Genomic DNA, 19,653 nt, shown 5'->3' with positions numbered 1-19,653 from the left:
AAGTGTCAATTACGTAGGTGTTCCTGGGTAGGTGGAAGAATGTCTAATCCTATCTTGTCTCTGTTCTGCTGCTTGTGATAAACTTGTAATTCATTATTAGTGTGGAATCAAACAGACTTTAGTTTTAGGAGCTGGACATAACCTGCAGACCCAAAGTTACAATTTGCATGTCCTTGCTTATGGGAGGCCAACAAGGAATGTCCTTAGTGAATGATCTGTGGAACCAGTCCTTCACGTGTGCCAGGCTTACCTTCCCTTTTGCATAAAGTGTTGGGGCGGCCCTGAGATTTTTGTTTTCTTTTTACATAGTTTTTTGGGTTCTGTTTTGTTTTTTAATGCACAAAGTTTGTTTTGTTGTTGTTTCCTTGGTTATTGTCTCTTTTTAAAATAAACTTTTTATTTTAGGGAAAAAAAGAACTGCTTTAGTAGTCTGACATGTTATAGTTTTCATTTTTATCATACTTTTCTAATTTTCCTTTTGATTTCTTCTTCAACCCAGAAATTATTCTAAAGTGTGTTGTTTAGTTTCCAAATATGTGGGGATTTTCCCGAGATCTTTCTGTTATTGATTTCTAATTGAATTTCACTGTGGTCAGAAAACATATTTTATATGGCTTGAATCCTTTTTAAATTTGTTGAGTTTTGTTTTATGGCCTAGAACATGATCTTTCTTAGTAAATATTCCATATCCACTTGAAAAGAATGTTTGTTCTACAGTTTTTCAATAGTTTTCTGCTCTTTTCTTTTCTTTGTGAGACAGAGTCTCTCCCTGTTGGCCAGGCTCTTTCTGCTGTCTCTGACTCTAATCCATTATCATACGGATCATTTTAGCTTCTTCCCTTTGCTGGTCTGTAAATTTCCAGTCCAACAGTGAGAAACCTGGGTCCCACCATTTGCCATTCTTATACTTAAATTATTCAATTCCAGTATACATGTATAGCAGTGTCAGAATTATTAACCCATACCGTTGTGAGAAACAACTTTATTGACTTGGGTTCCGTATTTATGTGTAGTTCTTTTGCATTTAGTCTTATAGACTCCATTTATTCCTAGAGTTTCTTAGATCAGCACTTTTCCCTCTACCCCTTTTAATAAAATTAACGAAATTGTTTCATACATTTGTAATTCAGTTAGATTCTCTTGTCACATTCAGCATTCTTCCCTGGGGATCCCCTGACCTCATAAGTGATTTGTTTAAAATTTGCTTTTAGGAAGGCCCAGTGGGGAAGGTGGCTTGGGGGTTCCCGTCCTTTCCTTCTCTCTCTTTCTCTCTCTGGGGGAGAGAGGACAGGGCAGGCACAGCCCCCAAGTGTTACAGCCCCCCATTAAAAAAAAAAAGAAATAAAGAAAATTTGCTTTTAGTGGTAACAAATCAAGGCCTTAAAAAAATTGCTTACCTCACTATGTTGTAAAGTTCTATAGGTTTTGACAAATGCATAATGTCATGTACTCACCATTACAGCATCATACAGAACAGATTTATTGCCCTTAAAGTATTGGTGCCTCACCCATTTATCCCTCATCTTCTCCCCTCCCCAGTGGCAAGCACTGATTGTCTTACTGTGTGCATAGTTTTGCCTTTTTTCCAAAATGCCATATGATTGGAATCATACAATATACAGCCTTTTCAGGTTGGCTTCTTTCACTTAGCAGTATGTGTTCAAGGTTCCTGCCTTTTTGTAGGTTGATAGCTTGTTTATTTATATTACTGAATGATATTCTATTGTATGGATGTACCAAAGTATGTTTATCCATTCATTTGTCTATTGAAGGACATCTTGATTGCTTCTGGTTTTTGACAATTACAAATAAAGCTGCTATACACATTCATGTTCAGGTTTTTGTGTAGACAAATGTTTTCAACTCAGTTGAGTAATTACTTAGTGCAATTGCTAGACTGTATGGCAAGACTAAGTTTAGCTTTGTAAGAAACTGCCAAACTTTCTTCCAAAGTAGCTGTACCATTTTTTATTCCTGCTGACCATGACAAGAGTTCCTGTTGTCCATCCTCACCAGCATTAGGCATTGTCAGTTTTTTATCCATTCTAGTGGTTGTGTATGAGTATCCAATTGTGTTTTTAATTTGTAATTTCTTGTGATAAATGATGTTGATCATCTTTTCTTTTTTTTTTTTTTCTTTTAACACAAGGTCTCACTCTGCTGCTCAGGCTGGAGTGCAGTGTTGGGATCATAGCTTACTGTAACCTCAAACTCCTGGGCTCAAGCAATCCTCCTCCTACCTCAGCCTCCCAGGTGGCTAGGACTACAGGCATGCGCCACCACACCCAGCTGATTTTTTAACATTTTTTGGTGGAGACGGGGTCTCACTATGTTGCCCAGGCTGAGCATTTTTCTTATACTTGTTGCTGTCTATATATCTTCTTTGAGGTGTCTGTTCAGATTTTTTTGCCCATTTTTTAATTGAGTTGTTTTCTTATTGTTGAGATTTAAGAGTTCTTTGTACATTTTGGAAACAAGTCTTTTATCAGGTATGTGTTTTTTATAAATACTTTCTCCCAGTCTGTGGCTTGTCTTTGTCATTCTCTTAATAGTATCTTTTGCAGAGTAGATATTCTTAATTTTAATGCAGTCTAACTTATCAATTTTTTTTCATGGATTTTGCTTTTGGTTTCATATCTAAAAATTTATTGCCAAACCCAAGGTCACCTAGATTTTCTCTTATGTTATCTTCTGGAATTTTATAGTTTTGTGTTTTACATTTAGGTATGTCTTACATATTAGGATCATTTTCTTGATCTATTTTGAGTTGATTTTTGTGAAAGGTTGCATCTAGATTCAGTTTTTTGCACATAAACATTCCAACATCATTCATTGAGAAGACTATTCTTTCTCTGTTGAATTGCCTATTCTCCTTTGTCATATATCAGTTGACTGTATTTGTATGCGTCTGTTTCTGGGCTCCCTGTTTTGTTCCACTGATTTGTGTGTCTGTTCTTCCACCAATGCCACATTGTCTTGATCACTGTAGTTTTGTATTTAGTCTTGAGGTTGGGTAATGTCAGTCCTCCAACTTTATTCTTATTCAGTATTGTGTTGGCTATTCTGATTATTTTGCCTTTCCATATAGACTTTAGAATCAGTTTGTTGATATTCACAAGCTAATTTGCTTGGATTTTGATTAGGATTGCACTTAATCTATAGGTCAAACTGGGAAGAATTAACATCTCAGTACTACTGAGTCTTCTAGTGCATGAACATGCAGTATCTCTTTTATTTTGGCCTTTGATTTCTTTCATCAGTTTTATAATGTGTAGCATATAGATTTTGATCATATTTTGTTAGATTTATATATAAGCATTTCCATTTTTTGTGTTGGTAGTATTGTTTTTCATTTCAAATTCCAGTTCATTGCTAGTATAAAGGAACACAACTGACTTTTTTATATTAGCCTTGTGTTCTACAAACTTAATATAATTGCTTATTAGTTCCAGGGATATTTTGTGTTTATTTGTGTGTTGATTCTACAAATCCACAACTTACACAGTCATGTCATATATACATAGTAGAATAATATATATAGACAATTTTGTTATCTCTAAACATAGACAGTTTTATTTTCTTCTTCCCAAACTATTTACTTTTTATTTTATTTTCTTGTGTTATTCCACCAGCTAGGACTTCCAGTCCAATATTGAATAAGAGTGATGAGAGAGAATATCCTTGCTTTGTTCCCAATCTCAGAGGAAAAGTATCTGAGATACTTTTCTCACCTTTAAGTATGATGTTTAGCAGTATGTCGTCTTTAGATGTTCTTAACCAAGTTGAGGAAGTTCTCCTCTATTCCTAGTTTGTTGAGTTTTTATCGAAAAAAAGTTTTCAATGGGTGTTAGATTTTGTTAAATACTTTTTCTATATCAGTTCATATGATCATATGATTTTTCTTCTTGAGTCTATTGATGGTGGTGGATTATTTTAATTGATTTTCAAATGTTCAACCACCCTACATGCTGGAGTAAATTCTTCTTGGTCATGGTATATGGTTTCTTAATACATTTTGGATTTGATATTTCTAATATCTTGAGAATTTTTGCATGTGTGTTCCTAAGAGATATTGGTCTATGGTTTTCCTTTCTTGTAATATCTTTATCTGGTTTTGGTATTAGGGAAATACTGGCTCCATAGAATGAGTTAAGAAGTGTTCTTTGTGCTTCTATTGGAAGGGATTTAGAGAATGGCATCATTTTTCCTTGTAGAATTAACCAATGAAACATCTGAAACTGGTGCTTTCTTTTTTTGGAATATTATCAATTATTGATTCCATTTCTTTAATAGGATCTTTCTTTTTTATCCAATCCAACAGTCTCTTTAATTGGAGTATTTACGTTTAATGTGGTTGTTGGTGTGGTTTGTTTTAAATCTGCCATCTGCCTATTTGTTTTCTAATTATCTCATGTGTTTTTTCTTCCTCTGTGCTCTTTTCCTACTTTATTTGGGGTTGAGTATTTCTGTTATTCTATTTTATATCCTTTGTTGTCTTATAGGCTGTTTAGTGGTTATATTAGCAATTCATAGTATATATCTTTAACTTATCACCATCTCCCTTCAAGTAATATTATACCACGTCACATACGAGATAAGAATCTTCCATTTTTCCCTCCCTAGCCTTTAGGTAATTGTTTTCAAACTTTTAATTCTCATATATGTTATAAATCTCACATCACCTTGTTATTATTTTTGTTCAAACATTTATTATTTTTAAAGAGATTTAAATAAAAAATCTTCCGTATTTTTCCATGTAGTAAACTTTTCCATTGTTCTTCATTCATTTATGCAAATCCATTATTTTCACTTGATATCCTTTTCCTTCTGTCTAAAGGACATTTTTAAAGTATTTCTTACAGTGTGGTCTTCTGTTGAGAATTACATTTAGCTTTTTTATCTAAAGATATCTTTATTTTATCTTTGTCTTTTAAAAATATTTTTGCTGATACAATTGACTTCTGATACAAACTACCCAAAATTAGGCCAAATTTTACAAGTTAAGGACATAGTTCTCTACAAAACTACCCTCAATTCAGACACCAGTCACAAGCTTGGAGGTTCCCAGGCAACCCATACTTCTGAACATCTGGATACATACTTAAGGTTTCTCACTACTTCTTCGGGTTCAGTAATTCACTAGAATGATTCATAGAGCTCAGGAAAGCACTGTGCTTAGGATTACAGTTTTATGTATGTATGTAGCAAAAAAGGTACATACAAATCAGGACCAGCCAAAAGAAGAGATGCATAGGTTGGGGTCTGGGAGGGTCCCAGACACAAAACTTACAGTGCCTTCTCCCCCTGCATCACCCTGCCAGCACACTGATGTGTAACAGTACACATAGATTATTATTAACCAGAGAAACTCACTGGAGCTTTGTGTCGACAGTATTTATTTATTGGTATTTCATTATAGGCATGACTGATTCACTCATTGGCCACATAATTGAACCCAATCTCCAGCTTCTCTCCATTCTTGGGAGATCACTGCTGATACCAAGTGGCTCGAAGCCCCAACCCTCCAATTACATGATTGGTCTTTCTGGTGTGGCCAGCCACCATCCTGAGTCATCTCATTAGCATAAAGTATCAGGCCCCACCATGAATAACAAAGACACACCTATCACTTGGGAAATTCCTAGGATTTAGAGGTTCCTTTCCAGGAACTGGGGACAAAGGCCAAATTCTGTACTACACAGTAGTAGGGTATAAAATTCTAGGTTGGCAGAGTTTATTTTTCTTTCCATAATTTAAAAATATTGTTCCACTGTATTTTTGCATTGTTTCCAATGAGAAATCTGCTATAATCCTTATTTTTGTTCCTCTTTGTAACATATTTTCCCCCCAGCCCTATACCCACTTTTAAGATTTTTCTCTTTATTGTGAGTTCTGAGCAATTTATTATGATGTGTTTTGAGGTAGTTCTCTTTCTCATGCTTGGGATTCTTCGAGATTCTTAGATATGTGGGCATATAGTTTTCATCAAATCTGCAAAATTTTCAGCCATTATTTCTTCTTATATTTTTTTCTGTATCCCCCACTCCTCCTACTTGAAGTTGTCCTATGATGCTCTGTTTATGTAGTTTTTTTAATGCTTTTTTTCCCTCTTGGTGTTAGTTATTTCTGACATATGTGTGTTTTATGTATCCCTAACTTTACTGTGAGCACCTACCTGGAAGATTCTTTGTACCTGCCTGTATTTTGTCCTCTAACCAACACCAGGCCTGGTCCTCACAAGGCTAGTCACTGTAGGATACTCATCATGTCCAGGGATCTCCTGGAGGCTTTAGCTGAGTGGTTTTGGGAACCAACAAAGGGCATCTACTTTACATGTCAAAGATCAAACTGTAGGTACTTGTTAATTTTTGAGGTAACACTACCAAAAAGGAACAGAATTTTTTTTTTTTTTTTTTTTAAAGAAAGAGGCCTTCATACTTCTAAGGAGGCCTGATCCTCATTAAGCCCTGGCTGAGGAAGCAACTACTGACGATTACTTCCTGTATCCTGGTGGCCTGTGCTAGCCAGGAGGTGGGAATAGGTCCTAAGAGATAGCCCTGACACAGACCATGGAAAACCCAAAGTTGCTACTAGGTGGAGAGCAAATCCACTGGATAAAGTTGGGCCTTTTGTGTACCTGGGGATGAGAGGAAGCTAAAATGCGTCTTCCTAATTAGTTCAACTAAGGAGAATACCTTCATATAACTGATACAGAGTGCTGCACAGGATGATAGGAGCACTGGCTGAGAGGCTGGTTTTTACTAGATTAGTACAGAATGACACTAAGTGCTATCCAAGGCCCTATTGGATAGAGATAATGGGAAACAATAGGGCATCTTCATGGTACCTAGGTACACCTATACGCTATACAGGAAACAAACTGTCCTAGAGAAAGCCAGGGAACATTGAACTACTAGGCCTCTGGGTAGCTTCAGTTCCTCATAGCCAACATTGGTTCACAGAGGTGAGCACTTAAGTGGGTAGGTGGGTAGGGGTTAGGTGGGTGTCATCACATAAACATGGTGTATGGTACTTACTTCGACACGGACTTTTGGGTAGAGGCACGTTAACAACTTCTGCCAACTAGGGGCTCCTAAGTACCAGCCCCAAGCTTGAAGGTAGATCAGAGAAGTATGGCAGGCTTAGGTAGGTTCAAAAACTGTTGTGATTAGAACAAAGGCAAGTACACAGTTTTGTTCAGACCTTTTTTTTTTTTTTTTTTGAGACAGTCTCACTCTGTTGCCCGGGCTAGAGTGCTGTGGGGTCAGCCTAGCTCACAGCAACCTCAAACTCCTGGGCTCAAGCAGTCCTCCTGCCCCAGCCTTCCAAGTAGCTGGGACTATAGGCATGCGCCACCATGCCCAGCTAATTTTTTCTGTATGTATTTTCAGTTGTCCAGCTAATTTCTGTCTAATTTTAGTAGAGACGGGGGTCTCGCTCTGGGCACAGGCTGGTCTCAAACTCCTGAGCTCAAATGATCCGCCCACCTCAGCCTCCCAGAGTGCTAGGATTACAGACGTGAGCCACCGCGCCTGGCCTTGTTCAGACCTTCTGAGCTTTAAATCAGCAAGTTACAGGGGACACATGAAAACTAATAAAGAGATGGTGGTAATTCCTATACCATGAGGAAGGTGGGCATGCTCTACAGACTTGGGAACCTTGATCTTGGACTATTTTAAGAAACACTACTATCCTGAGTCTCTACCTCAGAACCTCTGTTTCCCCTTAAAGCACACATGTTCCTAATTCAGCCCTTGGGTGCAGTGTGCAGAGATACATGTGCAAGAAACTTTTGGACTAGTAGTCCTGTTGCCCTTTGAGAAATGCTTGAGCATTTGGCTGTACCGTCTGCACTGAGTGAGCTCTTTAAGCTTTCAGATAGTTGGGTTAACTTGACAGATTGGAGTCTGAGATGTTCTTAGGAAGGCAGAAATAGACAAGTTGCTGGTAGATCTGGAATGCATGTGTGAGAGACGTGGATTGTTATAGACACCTTGGGAACAAGGGAGAAAACCTCTGGGCTGTGAAACTTGACAAAGAGAATCATTAAACTGACGGTAGGCCTGAGAAAATAACCATACAGGCTAGTATCCCATGCTGGGGGAAGATTTCTTGCCTGAAGATCATGTTAGCCCTCCTAGGAAGAAAACCTCACAGAGCGTTTCTTTTCTTTTCCCCATCCACAGGTAACAGTCCTTTGGACAGTCCCCGGAATTTCTCTCCAAATGCACCTGCTCACTTCTCCTTTGTTCCTGCCCGTAGGTAAGTTGATAGAAAACCTCATCTGTGACCAACACACGTGGCACTTGCATGAATGTTAGTCAAAAGTCAGATTCCTCCATTAAATCACTACCCTTTCAAATGTATTACCTTGGGCTCCAGCCATCAAAACTCCCTCTTTGCTTCCTTCACCCAGATTGTAACCATCTTGTTAAAGTTTTGCTTTCTAGGTGCTCTATGTATTTGTGTTTGAATGTTTGAATGGGGGAGTAGGTATTAGAGGTGGATTTATTTTTATAATCCTAAGCACAAGTCCCTGGTGTCCTGAGGGTCTGTTCCAAAGCATTATACTCTGAATTGAGAGCTGTCCCAGAGTGACTGATGAGAGAATGGGCTTTCCTCCCAGGAAAACCCAAAGTTACACACTTAATCCTCTCACTCAGCTAGTTCCAAGGGGCTGGAAGGGCTTTATGTGCCTCTCTCCTTGGCTTTGAGCTAGGATTCATGTGGGGGGATAAAGAAACTACAAGGACTTCACTTATCCCTCCATGAATTTAGAATGATTTGGTGCATGCAGAGCCTTGCTTATATTCCTCCTACCACAGCTCTCCTCTGTGAAAGGGATATAAACCTATCTCTGGCTCACAGTGACAACCCTGACGGCCCTGCCGGTTGCCAGAGTATCACCTGGAGAAGGCTGAGCTGATGAGATGAATCTGTCCGATCACAAACCTAAGCTCCACACACAAATGATTTCTTTTCAGAACTTTTTCTAATATTCTTTGTTGGCAAAGTTATTTTTTTATTCTTAATTTTTAAAATTTTTCTTGGTTAGTCTCTGGTATGAAGATCTCCCAAAATATTATGGTTCTAGATCTGGAATCTTTAATGGATAGAGAATATTGTACACCTTGAAGCCAGAGCAGTTTTAATACTTAGACTATTTTTTTAAAAAAAAGACCTAACAGAAAAAGAACAGGCTCCTGAAAACAGTGTTAACTCACTATTCAAATGACAACCCAGAAGAAATCCATCTCCTTCCTCTCCGGGAGTCTTTGTAGCTGATAAGAACATGAACAGGTTAGGAGATGTTTGGTGGCTGACTTGGGTGCCCATCCTGACCCAGTTGCCTTATTTAAAACAAATTTCACCCAGGTTTGTTCCATGGACGCATGTAAGATCCAGGTGGGATCACTTATAGTAAAAGAATATGCTGGATTGATGCATTTGTTTTTCTAGCCCAGCTGAAAAGACTTGCCTGGACTGTGTATGAACTGTAGCCTCAGAGTAGGTATGAGCTGGGACAGCAGGACCTGTGACCAGATCACCATAGGTGGCACTGAGTCATTTCTCATTCTTCCAATAAATTTATGTGCTGAGCTCCAACTATGAGCTAGGCACTATGTTGGGTGCTTAGTTATATAGTGGTAACAAAATAGACATAGTGTTAGTCCCTAATTCTTGGAACTTACAGTCTCGTAGAGTCTGTGTACTTGTTGTTCCCTTTGTGAGGAATGCTGCCCCTCAGATCTTCACTTATTAACTCATTCTTGTCATTCATGTGTCATCTCAAATGTCACCTCCTCAGAGAGGTCTTCCTTACTTTACACTTAATCTAAAGGGTTTTGTTTTGGTTTGGTTTGGTTTTTTGAGACAGGATCTCACTCTGTTGCCCAGGCTAGAGTGCAGTGGTGGCATCATAGCTTGCTCAGACTCAAACTCCTGGGCTCAAGCGATCCCCCTGCCTCAGCATCCCAAGTAGCTGGGACTACGGGCACGCGCCACCACGCCCAGCTGATTGTTCTGATTTTTTTTGTACAGATGAGTCTTACTAAGTTGTCCAGGCTGGACTCAAACTCTTGGCCTCAAGCAATCCTCCCACCTCAGCCTCCCAAAGTGCTGAGATGACTGGCATGAGCCACCGCACCCAGCCAAATCATCTAGTTTTCTTTTCAAACTAGCATTTTTCAATACCTGATATTTTCTTATTTGCATGTTTTCTGTCTCACCTCAACCAGAATCAAATCACTTTTAATAGGGATACCTTAATTTGTTGAAAGCTGTGTCTCCTGGTACAGAATGAGCACTCAATCAATGCTTATTAATCAAATACATGCTGGGGAGACAGACAATAAATGAACGTGCAAACACCAAATATACGGTTATAAACTAGGACAGCACCACGACAGGAAAGAACATGACGCTGCATGAAAGAACAGGAAGGGAATAGGGCAGGAGAGCCTCCCTGAGTGGTCACGTAAAGCTTCTCTGAAGGATGAGCAGCTGCTGCGCTGGGCGTGGGACCCAGGTGTGTGTAGACCATTCCAGGCAGAGGCAACGGCATGTTCCATTGATGCCCTACGTCTGCTTCATTCCCTGGGCTTCAGGAGTAGGACCAAGTAGGGGGCTTTGGAGCCTGGTATTAGCACTGAGACCCAAACAGGTCTGTGCTGGGCGGCCTGACGTTTGAGTCATGTGCATGGAATGTGGATCTCTGGGCTGCCTTCTTATAGAACATAGTAGGAAAAACTGCTGGCTATTGGTGGGGGTGCAGAGGAGTGTTTCAGCCCTGCCAAACAGGGTATCAAGTTTTGTTTGTTCCTAGGTTACTGAGGTTAGGCTGGAGCCTTACAGGATCACGGTAGTTTGGAATATCACACAAAAGACAGATTGAATAAAATGCTAAGGATAGACCCATCAGTCCTACAATTTCACTTCAAACTACCACACATTGCTAAACAGAAGGTTTGCCTGTGCCAAGCTAGACCAAATGCCAGGAGTCAAAAGGATCACTCTTTCCGGTTCCTTTTGGTTCTCACTATCATGTATGTTTTTTCACTACAGCCATGGACACAGAGCAGACAGGTAATAGTGGGTGTGATGGGGAGAGGGGCTGGGCAGCTGCTGTGCATGGCCAGGCTATGTGGTTTGTGGTTTGGTGCTTGGTGGGAACTGGTTGTGATGATTCTTCTCTGAACATGGGTGTGAGCATTGGGCCTTTCTTATCTGGCAAAGAGGCCCTGAGGGATCCCCTCTACCTGCTGGAACCGAGGCTCAGAGCTCATATGCTTGGAGCCGGAATTGCTGAATAGTTCTAAGCTTTTGAGCCTAGGGACAAGTCCCCCACAACCTTCCTCAGTCACCCAGTGAGGTGACCAGACAGAGGGAATAGAGGCATCCTGTGGTGGCATTGCCTTCTGACTCTGGTGGCCCCTGCTCTTCATTACGTAGAGAAATAGCTGCCGTGCAGCTGGTTTCCATTTCTATCTAAAGGTGGAAAAATCACATGTGAAAAAGTATATTTGAGAAGGGGTTTTGGAAATCCATCTTTGAGTAATACTTGTCTCATCTCTTTTCCTGGGATTGACTTGCTTTATTGTCTAAAGCTCTCAGGACCCAACAAAGAGGTCAGAGAGAACGTCATGCTGGAGCACCTTTGTGGACATTTCTTTGCCTCAGAGACTAGGTTCCAGCAGAGTTATAATGTACATGTGCTGCTGCCTGGGTGGCATGAAGTTTGAGTCATGTGCATGTGGCATGGAACCTGGCTGTCCCCGTACAGAGCAGAGTAGGGGAGCTGCTAGATATTGGTGGGGAGAGGAGGAGAACTTCACAAGGAAAAGCCCCAAAAAGATGTATTCCTTTTTGCTTCTTTGTCTCCCCGTCCCTGCCACAAATGTGAGGCCTTGAACAAATCACCCAAACCTCTGGATCTTAGTGTTTTCTCTAAAAACTGTGATACGAACCTGTAAAGATCCTCCATTGCTGATGGTCTAAGTTCTGTGAGTAGCTGCAAAAAAGTTTTTATCCAGCTTCAATGAAAGCAGGCTATACCCCCAAGCTCCACAAGAAAGAATACTTTACATCACATCCCACAGTCCAAGCAAAGAATCACCTGTCCGTGGTATAAACTGGTTACCTGCTTGATTTTTCTCCTCTAGAGTAAAGCAAATAGCATGGTTCTTTGTGATGAGAGCTTTGGAGCACATCCTTTTGAGAGCAGCAGAAGTCTCCCCCAAAGCCTCATAAACAGCCAAGGGTCTGTCACCTCCCTCTTCTTTCATAAAGTTACTGTCACTCTTTGGCAAACATTCTCAAAGTCTGGGTTTGGGGGTCATAATGGATCCTAGGCATCCCATAACTGTTTGCCATCGAATGATGTTCAGTTAGACCCAGATGATGGTCTACTTCTTCCTGTTTGTCAACCTAGTGCCCTGGGAAAGACCAAAGAGCCCTTCACACAGAGCCTTCAGAAAAGGAAGCAGCTGCATTTCAGTGGCAGTTCTGTCCTTGTGATGATGCCTTTAGCTGGATTCCTCTGTTAGTGCTTCTCTGAAAGTGAATAAGTTGAGAGTACAAAAACATGTATTACAAAACCACAGTATTGTATAACAGCTATTCTTATTGAAAGTCATGGACTCCTTACAGGCAGAGATGTCTGTCTTTGTGGTGGAAACATACAATAGGCCCCATGTAGGAAAGAGATGTGAAAGCATGTACTGAACCAAGCAGTGCTATCTTGAGACAGGGAAGAGCCCACCTGTGAATCAACTGCCCCAGAAATGCTGATGGACAGACAGGCAGGTCCTGGGCTCAGGATGGGTCCCGTAGAAACTGCCTGATATTCTTTCTTTACGTAGGACTGATGGACGGCGCTGGTCTTTGGCCTCTTTGCCTTCTTCAGGTTATGGAACCAACACTCCGAGCTCCACTGTCTCAGTAAGTAGCCAAATCTGTAGCTACACCTCCTTTGCCCTAAGGAAGTACTTCCCTGCAGGTTGTTGCTCTCTATCCAATGTTCCAAAATGCTTCTCAACTTTTGCTCCAAAGCCAAACTCAGAGGAGTTGCTTGGGGATGCTACTGTGTGACCAGAGGGCTGGTGACCCTTCACGGCCATAGCCAGACCCATCAGTACCTTCGGAAAGGATTAACCAGCACCCCCTCCTAGTGAGGATGGACTTTGGCTTTGCCAGTGAGGCCGGGCATGGGGGATTCTAGGCATGATTGCCCTACTCCCCCAGCCTTATTTCTAGAACTATAACCAAGAACAGATCACCTTCCCATGTCCCAAAGATTTAATAGACACTCTCCTTCTTTTTTTCATCTTTTCCTTTCAGTAAAGAACGGAACGGTGATTGTTATTTGATATCCAAGCCTGGTATATATCAGCAAAAGGCTGGACCTATCTCTAAAATGTTTACTTACATTTCTTTTAGAGAAAGTTTTAGCCTAAATCACAACAGATGTGCTAGTTGCTATTATGCACAATTGACCCTAAAATGGGTCATCCTCATTGAGTAACTTTTTTTAAAGCCAGGATGACAGGATTGGCAAACTTTTTCTATAAAGGGCCAAATATGTAGGACATGTTTTAGGCTTTGCAGGCTGTACAGAAACAGGCTGCATAGCTGATGAGCCACCCCCATTTGTTTCGGCATTCTTCAGGTCTTCCTGCTTCCGATCTTTATTCATGAATCTCCAGCAGGGAGAAGGAGTATCATTTCCTTCTTTGACCTACATATTACTCTTAAACTAATCCGAAGATCTCACTGGGCTTTGGTGTTGTTAAGCTTAAGATCTTCTACCCTTTTCCCCATAATCCTTTACTCAAACAAGTGATTATTTTCAACCCAAGGTGAAAGTCTCATAGACGTTGAAATATTCCTGTTCAGTACACCTTAAAAGAATCATCCCATCGCTCCAGCTTACTGGGATACTTTAAAATACCAATTTTTCCCACCATGAGTTACATCATTCCACCAGCTTCATGTTAGCTGCAGTTGAGCAAGGATACTTTCTGCAGCTTTGCTCCAAATCATTTATAAAAATGTGGCCAAGACAGCCCTGTGGAGACCTCCCACTAGCTGTTTACAACTTCGCATATTATAGCATTTCATGAGAGAAAGCATGCACTGTTAGCCAAAAAAAAAAAAAAAATGCTGATTTCTCACTTGGTATTGACCCTGTGGCAGCAGAGTTCTCTCACTGTGGCTGCAGCTTTGACTCTAAATGGATTTAGATAGTTAAGCCGAGATCCTTGATCAGTTGGTAAGTTGAAATTGGGCTGACAGTGTTCGACTTGCCTGCTGTCCTCGCCAGTCTTGTCAGGTAAAGGGGGATGTCACCGGTCCTAGGGCTGAGTGGATCGTGTCAGCCGTGGCTGGGTCTGTGGGCGTCCTGTGGCAGCACTAGCAGTGGCACTCCTCAGGTGGCCTGTCGTGATCGGCCTCGTCAGGAAGCCTCCATCAGCAAGCCGTGTTTAGAATTCATGATGGTTTTCAGGTCAAGTCCATTCTTTGGGTCGAGATCTGAAAGTAATTTTCTTCCCTGCTGGATTTTCCTGCCTGCTGATGTCCCTAGAGTTTGGACACAGCCGCAACAAAGCCAGTTCTCCTCTGGATAACAGCCAGAAGGAACATTGCTGAGCCATCCCTGGGGCAGCTCCCTCAAGGTTGTGGAAGGGAAAACTTAAGGGGATGTCATTTGCAGCCAAGCATTTTTAGAACATGTCCCGAGCCAGGAAGCATGATTTATTAATGACTTGCTGTTCCAGCTAGCTAGAAGTTTCATTGAAAGCCAAGGATCCACGCAGAAGAATCCACTTTTTACCACCTCAACAGGCTCCTAGGTAGTTACTGAGTTCGCACAGCCCAGGAAAGTCTGAAGCTAACTCCCTGCACAACTCCCGAAGACTCTAGTGTTTGGCTTCCCTAGGGCTGAAGGCTCTGAAGGGCTAGAGGTGCAGGATCATGCACAGTCAAGGCTAAAGGGAGCAGGGGAAGGAAGACCTGCTTTGGGTTTACACTGACCAGGAAGTCCAGACTATTTTCAGTCCTCCATTCCTGGACTGCCCTTGGACATGTCTTTAATGCTGTCTCTTAATGTTTCCCCTCTAGTCGTCGTGCTCCTCACAGGAAAAGCTGCATCAGTTGCCTTTCCAGCCTACAGCTGATGAGCTGCACTTCTTGACAAAGCATTTCAGCACAGAAAGTGTGCCAGATGAGGAGGGACGGCAGTCCCCAGCCATGCGGCCCCGCTCCCGTAGCCTCAGGTAAGGAGTGCTCTCTGCCCACCTTCCCGTACCTGGATCTCAGCTTGTTTGCACATCACGGGGCTTGGCACACTTATTCTATAAAGGGCCAAGACAGTAAATATCTTAGGCTTTGCAGGCCATTTATCTCTGTCACAGCTGCTTAGCTCTGCTGTTGTATTGTGAAAGCATCCGCAGATGATATATAAACTTCATTGACAAAAAAAGTAGTGGGCCCCATTTGGTCTGTAGGCTATAGCGCACTGGCCAGCTTGAGTGAGTCAAGTCCAGCGAAGCTCAGTCCCTTTTTGGCTTCAGGTACAGCTCAGCCCATCACCCCAAGAGGTATCTGACAATGCTATCAAGTGGTCCCTTTCTTTTTCCCTTTAGAGGTAGTTAGCAGTAGAAGTATACTTTAGACTCCATTCAGTAAAAGGAGAGTAATGATGTCATCGATTCTGATGGTTATCTGGCTACAGAACCTACAGGCTCAGGGTATATGAGCCAGGCCAGCTGAAGACACAGGTAGCTGACTTGATGGTCCATTTTAAAAGCAGAATTAAATGCACATCTGAATCTATCTTTATTCCTGGAAACACTTGGACCCATCTTTGTCAAACTAAGCAAATCTTAACAGTTGATTTATTTGTGAATTCCTTAGATTAATTGTCCATTCACTTTGGCATGAGCTGTAAATCTGTGCCAGAATTCCAGGTTAAGGAAGACAATGGAGATTAAAATGAGCATGACTTTAATGACTGGGCAGGGGTTAGGGGGTGGGATCCCAGAGGAGCAGTGCCTTCCAGGAAGAATCCCTTCAGGTAATGTTGGCATGATGAGTGACAAAGAGTACACTGGGCCAGACCACAAAGACTGGTTCAGGTTCAGAGATTGATGAAGATGATGACTAGGACTTCAGTGCAGAGGATCAAGAATACAAAGGAGTGAGTGTGGGGTCCCCAGCATCTGTCTTTGTCTCACAGAGGAACACCTGAGTCTTGGTGGTCTCAGCGACCCATACCCAATAAAGGGTACCTTTTAGGCCGGTTGAGATTGATTGATTGATTGATTTTTTTTTTTTTTTTTGAAGCAGAGTCTAACTCTGTCATCCAGGCTGGAGTGCAGTGGCCTGATCATAGCTCACTGCAGCCTCGAACTCTTGGGCTCAAGGGATCCTTCCACCTCAGCCTCCCGAGTAGCTGGGACTATAGGCATGGGCCACCATGCCTGGCTAATTTTTTAAAATTTTTTGTAGAGATGGGGTCTCGCTGTGTTGCCCAGGCTGTTCTCAAACTCCTGGTCTCAAGCTATCCTCCCACCTCAGCCTCCCACGTAGCTGGGACTACAGGTGTGAGCCACTGTGCCCAGCTAAGGCCAATTGAGATTGAGAGGATCACAGTGATGCTCATGGAAATCCCTGCTATATTACTCTTAAATCCTTGGTAATGTGCATCAAGGCAGCAGGCAAAACGTGGCCCATTCCAGGGAAGAAAGAGAGGAACAGTTCTGAACCTAGTCCAGCTGGGATCACATGTCAGGGACACTAAACTGGGCAGGATCCAAATAGCCATTCAGTTGTGTGGCTCAAACTTTGAAATCCTTTAAGGAGATGTAACCATACATGGGCCAGAGGGGAAGATTTAGCTTATTAGGGAAGGTAATAAATTAAGGCTGAAAACATGTTGGCTCCCTGCAATGGATGACCCAGACTTATAACTCACAGCACCCTGGATTGGCCTCATTCATCCCCTAGGTCAGAGCCCAGGTTAGTCCCATTGGCTGCAGCTAGTTTGGAGAAAAAACACAGGTGTACACAGTCTTGCTTTGGTGGTAGTTTGCTTTGATTCCTAGAACATGCTGGGGTGTACACAACCCCACTGGCCAAAAACTAAAAGGACACAGAGTCCGGGGGGAGGTCATCTTAGGAAAGCTACCAGTGGACTTAGGAGCCTCCTTTCTAGGCCTGCCTAGGCCCTGGCAGAGGTCTTTGTGAAAGCGAAGCCTCTTGCAGGAAGAGAGGCCAGCTCCAAATGGTACTATTTTGAACGAGCCGGGTACCCTGGGAACTGCAGAAATAAGAAAGGCTCTGAAACTCAGCGCTCATTAAGTGAGGAGTGTGCAGGGTGCTGAAGACAGTGGGAGGGGCAGGGGCTCTGGGGGTGGCTGTCCTCCTCCTTGATAGTTCCACAACCCTAAAGTAACAATTGTTTCTTTCTTATTTAGTCCTGGACGATCCCCAGTTTCCTTTGACAGTGAAATAATAATGATGAATCATGTGTACAAAGAAAGATTTCCCAAGGTAAGGATCCATTTAGAAGGAGACTGACAGTATCCCTGAGGGTGGCTGCCTACAGCCAGCCCCCACGGGGAGACTCTGGGGTGAGGGAATGAGGTGCTGCCTCTAGGGGTAATCAAGAAGAACAGAAAGTCACCCAATAGGAGAACAAGGGCTTCCAGACTGCTTGAGAAGGAGAAAGAAAGAACTGGAGACTTTATTCCTCATTGTGCACATGAGGATCCACGAGTCAGGGTTCACCCTTTGCAGGATTTGCCCTCTGGTAGCACCTTGATTCAATACAGATTTCTTAAGCAGCACCCATTACCAGGCGCAGAGAGTACACAGACAGGTATGCTGCACTGGCAAGCAGAAAGCTGGAGGGAGCAGTGGGCAGCGGGGACAGAGGTCAGAGTTGCTTGCTAACACTTGGATTTGCGTTTTCAAGCAGGAAAATGCCGAGGGAGGAAGGTAGTCTGAGAAATAGTACGCACAACTCTGGTTTGGCTATGAGCCTCCTTGTATGTGGAACTAGGACCTTGTTTCCCGTTTGCTTTTTTTTTTTTTTTTTTTTAACACCACATGCCTATGCACTTTGCCCTGGCCTTCTGAAGAGAAGCCCTGTTCCTGCAGAACACAGCTAGCTCTGTCTGAGAGGGAACAGTGGGCTGACATCACGACAGCAGAGAGCATGGAGCGCTAACGCCTCTCTCTTCATCCTCTGTCCAGACCCCCCTGGGTCTGTGTGTTCATCTCAATCTGGAATGTGCAGCAGCATGTGGTTCCCTGCGCCCCTGGGAGTTTCTTTCTCTAGACTCAGATACAGTCTCCTGGACACACATGGTGGCCTAGGGAGATGGCGCAAAGCTCTTGTGCTTTTCCCTTTTGACATACACAGTGAAGCACAGTCATGAGGGGGAGCTCGGGTTCCGGAGCCAGACTGAATTCAGATCTCATTCTACCGTTTACTGGCTGTGTGGCCCTGGACAGAATATTTACCTTCTTTGAGCTTCATTTGCCTCATCTACAATTCAGGAGTTTGTAAGGATTAATGAACATTAAGCTCTTCTAATAGCGCCCAGGACATAATAAACTCTCAATGAGTGTTAGCTATTCTCCGCTGAACCTGCGCCCTGTGATCCGTGCTTTCTGGCCTTGCAGTGGGCGCTAGAGCATAAGAGTGAGGAAGAGGGCAGAACAGACAGCTCGGAATATGTTTTGTTGTACTTGGTCATTTATAATGAAGTTTGGGAGTATATAGAGTTGAGAAATATATCTCACACGTTTCTTCCTCCTTGTTTATTACATGCTGTCATTCTGGTATTCCATGTTTGTGTTCATATGCACACCTATAAGTCCTTCCTGTAAGATGAACTATTGTTAGAGAAAATGTGTTGAGATTCCTTGCCTGCCTTCTCTTTCCTCTGCTCCCACTCTTCCTCTCTCTTCCTCTCTCACTCTCCACACACACCACATACATATGCAGGTATGTATACATTTGCCTAAATACACACTGGAAATCAGAAATCACTACCTGGTGGCAAAGGAAAGAAGATGGAGTCCTAGATGGGCAGCTTGGAACTTATGTGTGTTTGTCATTTTGACATGACTGTGCAGTTAGGTCCCCAAGGGGCTTCCGAATCAAACCTCAGTTCTGCTCTGCTGGGGACACAGATCCTGTTCACGTTCCTATCTACAAGCCCCCCATCCCAACTTGGAGTCTGTGACCAGGCAGGTTCACACCTTCAGTAAACATTGAGCATCCGTTTAGCTCCCTTGGGTCCTAAGGTTAAGTAAGAGGATCCTGAGATAAATAAAACTCTCTCTGACTTGAAGAACTTCCTAGTCCAGAGAAAGGTTTAGAAATCAGCAATGTGCATACACTAAGTTTACACAGTTGGGAGGTCCAGCGGAAGCACAGAGGAGTAGAAACCCTAGTTTGTCTGGGGGAATGAAAGTCTCCTCAGAGCAGTTATGATGGTTGAACTGAGATTAGAAGAATGAGGACTATACCAGGCAGACTTGGCAGGGTGAAAAGGCCATCCACAGGGAACAGCATGAACAAAGACAGAGGCATGAAACAGCATAGCAAAGGAGGAAAACAGCAAACACTTCCATGTCCTTAGA

General features: G+C 42.5%; 1 protein-coding gene across 3 annotated transcripts in view; it reads left to right on the top strand.

The window, feature by feature from the left end:
- The window catches only part of MAST2 (microtubule associated serine/threonine kinase 2), a 202,063-nt gene that overhangs the window by 161,249 nt on the left and 21,161 nt on the right, over positions 1 to 19,653 (top strand). For 2 of the 3 annotated variants that reach the window (XM_012649041.1, XM_012649042.1), the window contains exons 6-9: positions 8,187 to 8,262; positions 12,861 to 12,939; positions 15,118 to 15,272; positions 17,475 to 17,550. In XM_012649041.1, the coding sequence (XP_012504495.1) occupies positions 8,187 to 8,262; positions 12,861 to 12,939; positions 15,118 to 15,272; positions 17,475 to 17,550 (386 nt within the window). Of the gene's footprint in view, positions 1 to 8,186; positions 8,263 to 11,064; positions 11,086 to 12,860; positions 12,940 to 15,117; positions 15,273 to 17,474; positions 17,551 to 19,653 lie in introns of all 3 variants that reach the window. The other variant, XM_012649040.1, reaches the window with a different exon arrangement.

This window comes from Propithecus coquereli, unplaced genomic scaffold, assembly GCF_000956105.1.
Source record: "Propithecus coquereli isolate 6110/MARCELLA unplaced genomic scaffold, Pcoq_1.0 Scaffold299, whole genome shotgun sequence".
NCBI lineage: Eukaryota > Metazoa > Chordata > Mammalia > Primates > Indriidae > Propithecus > Propithecus coquereli.
This window is presented reverse-complemented; position numbering and strand designations above follow the sequence as displayed.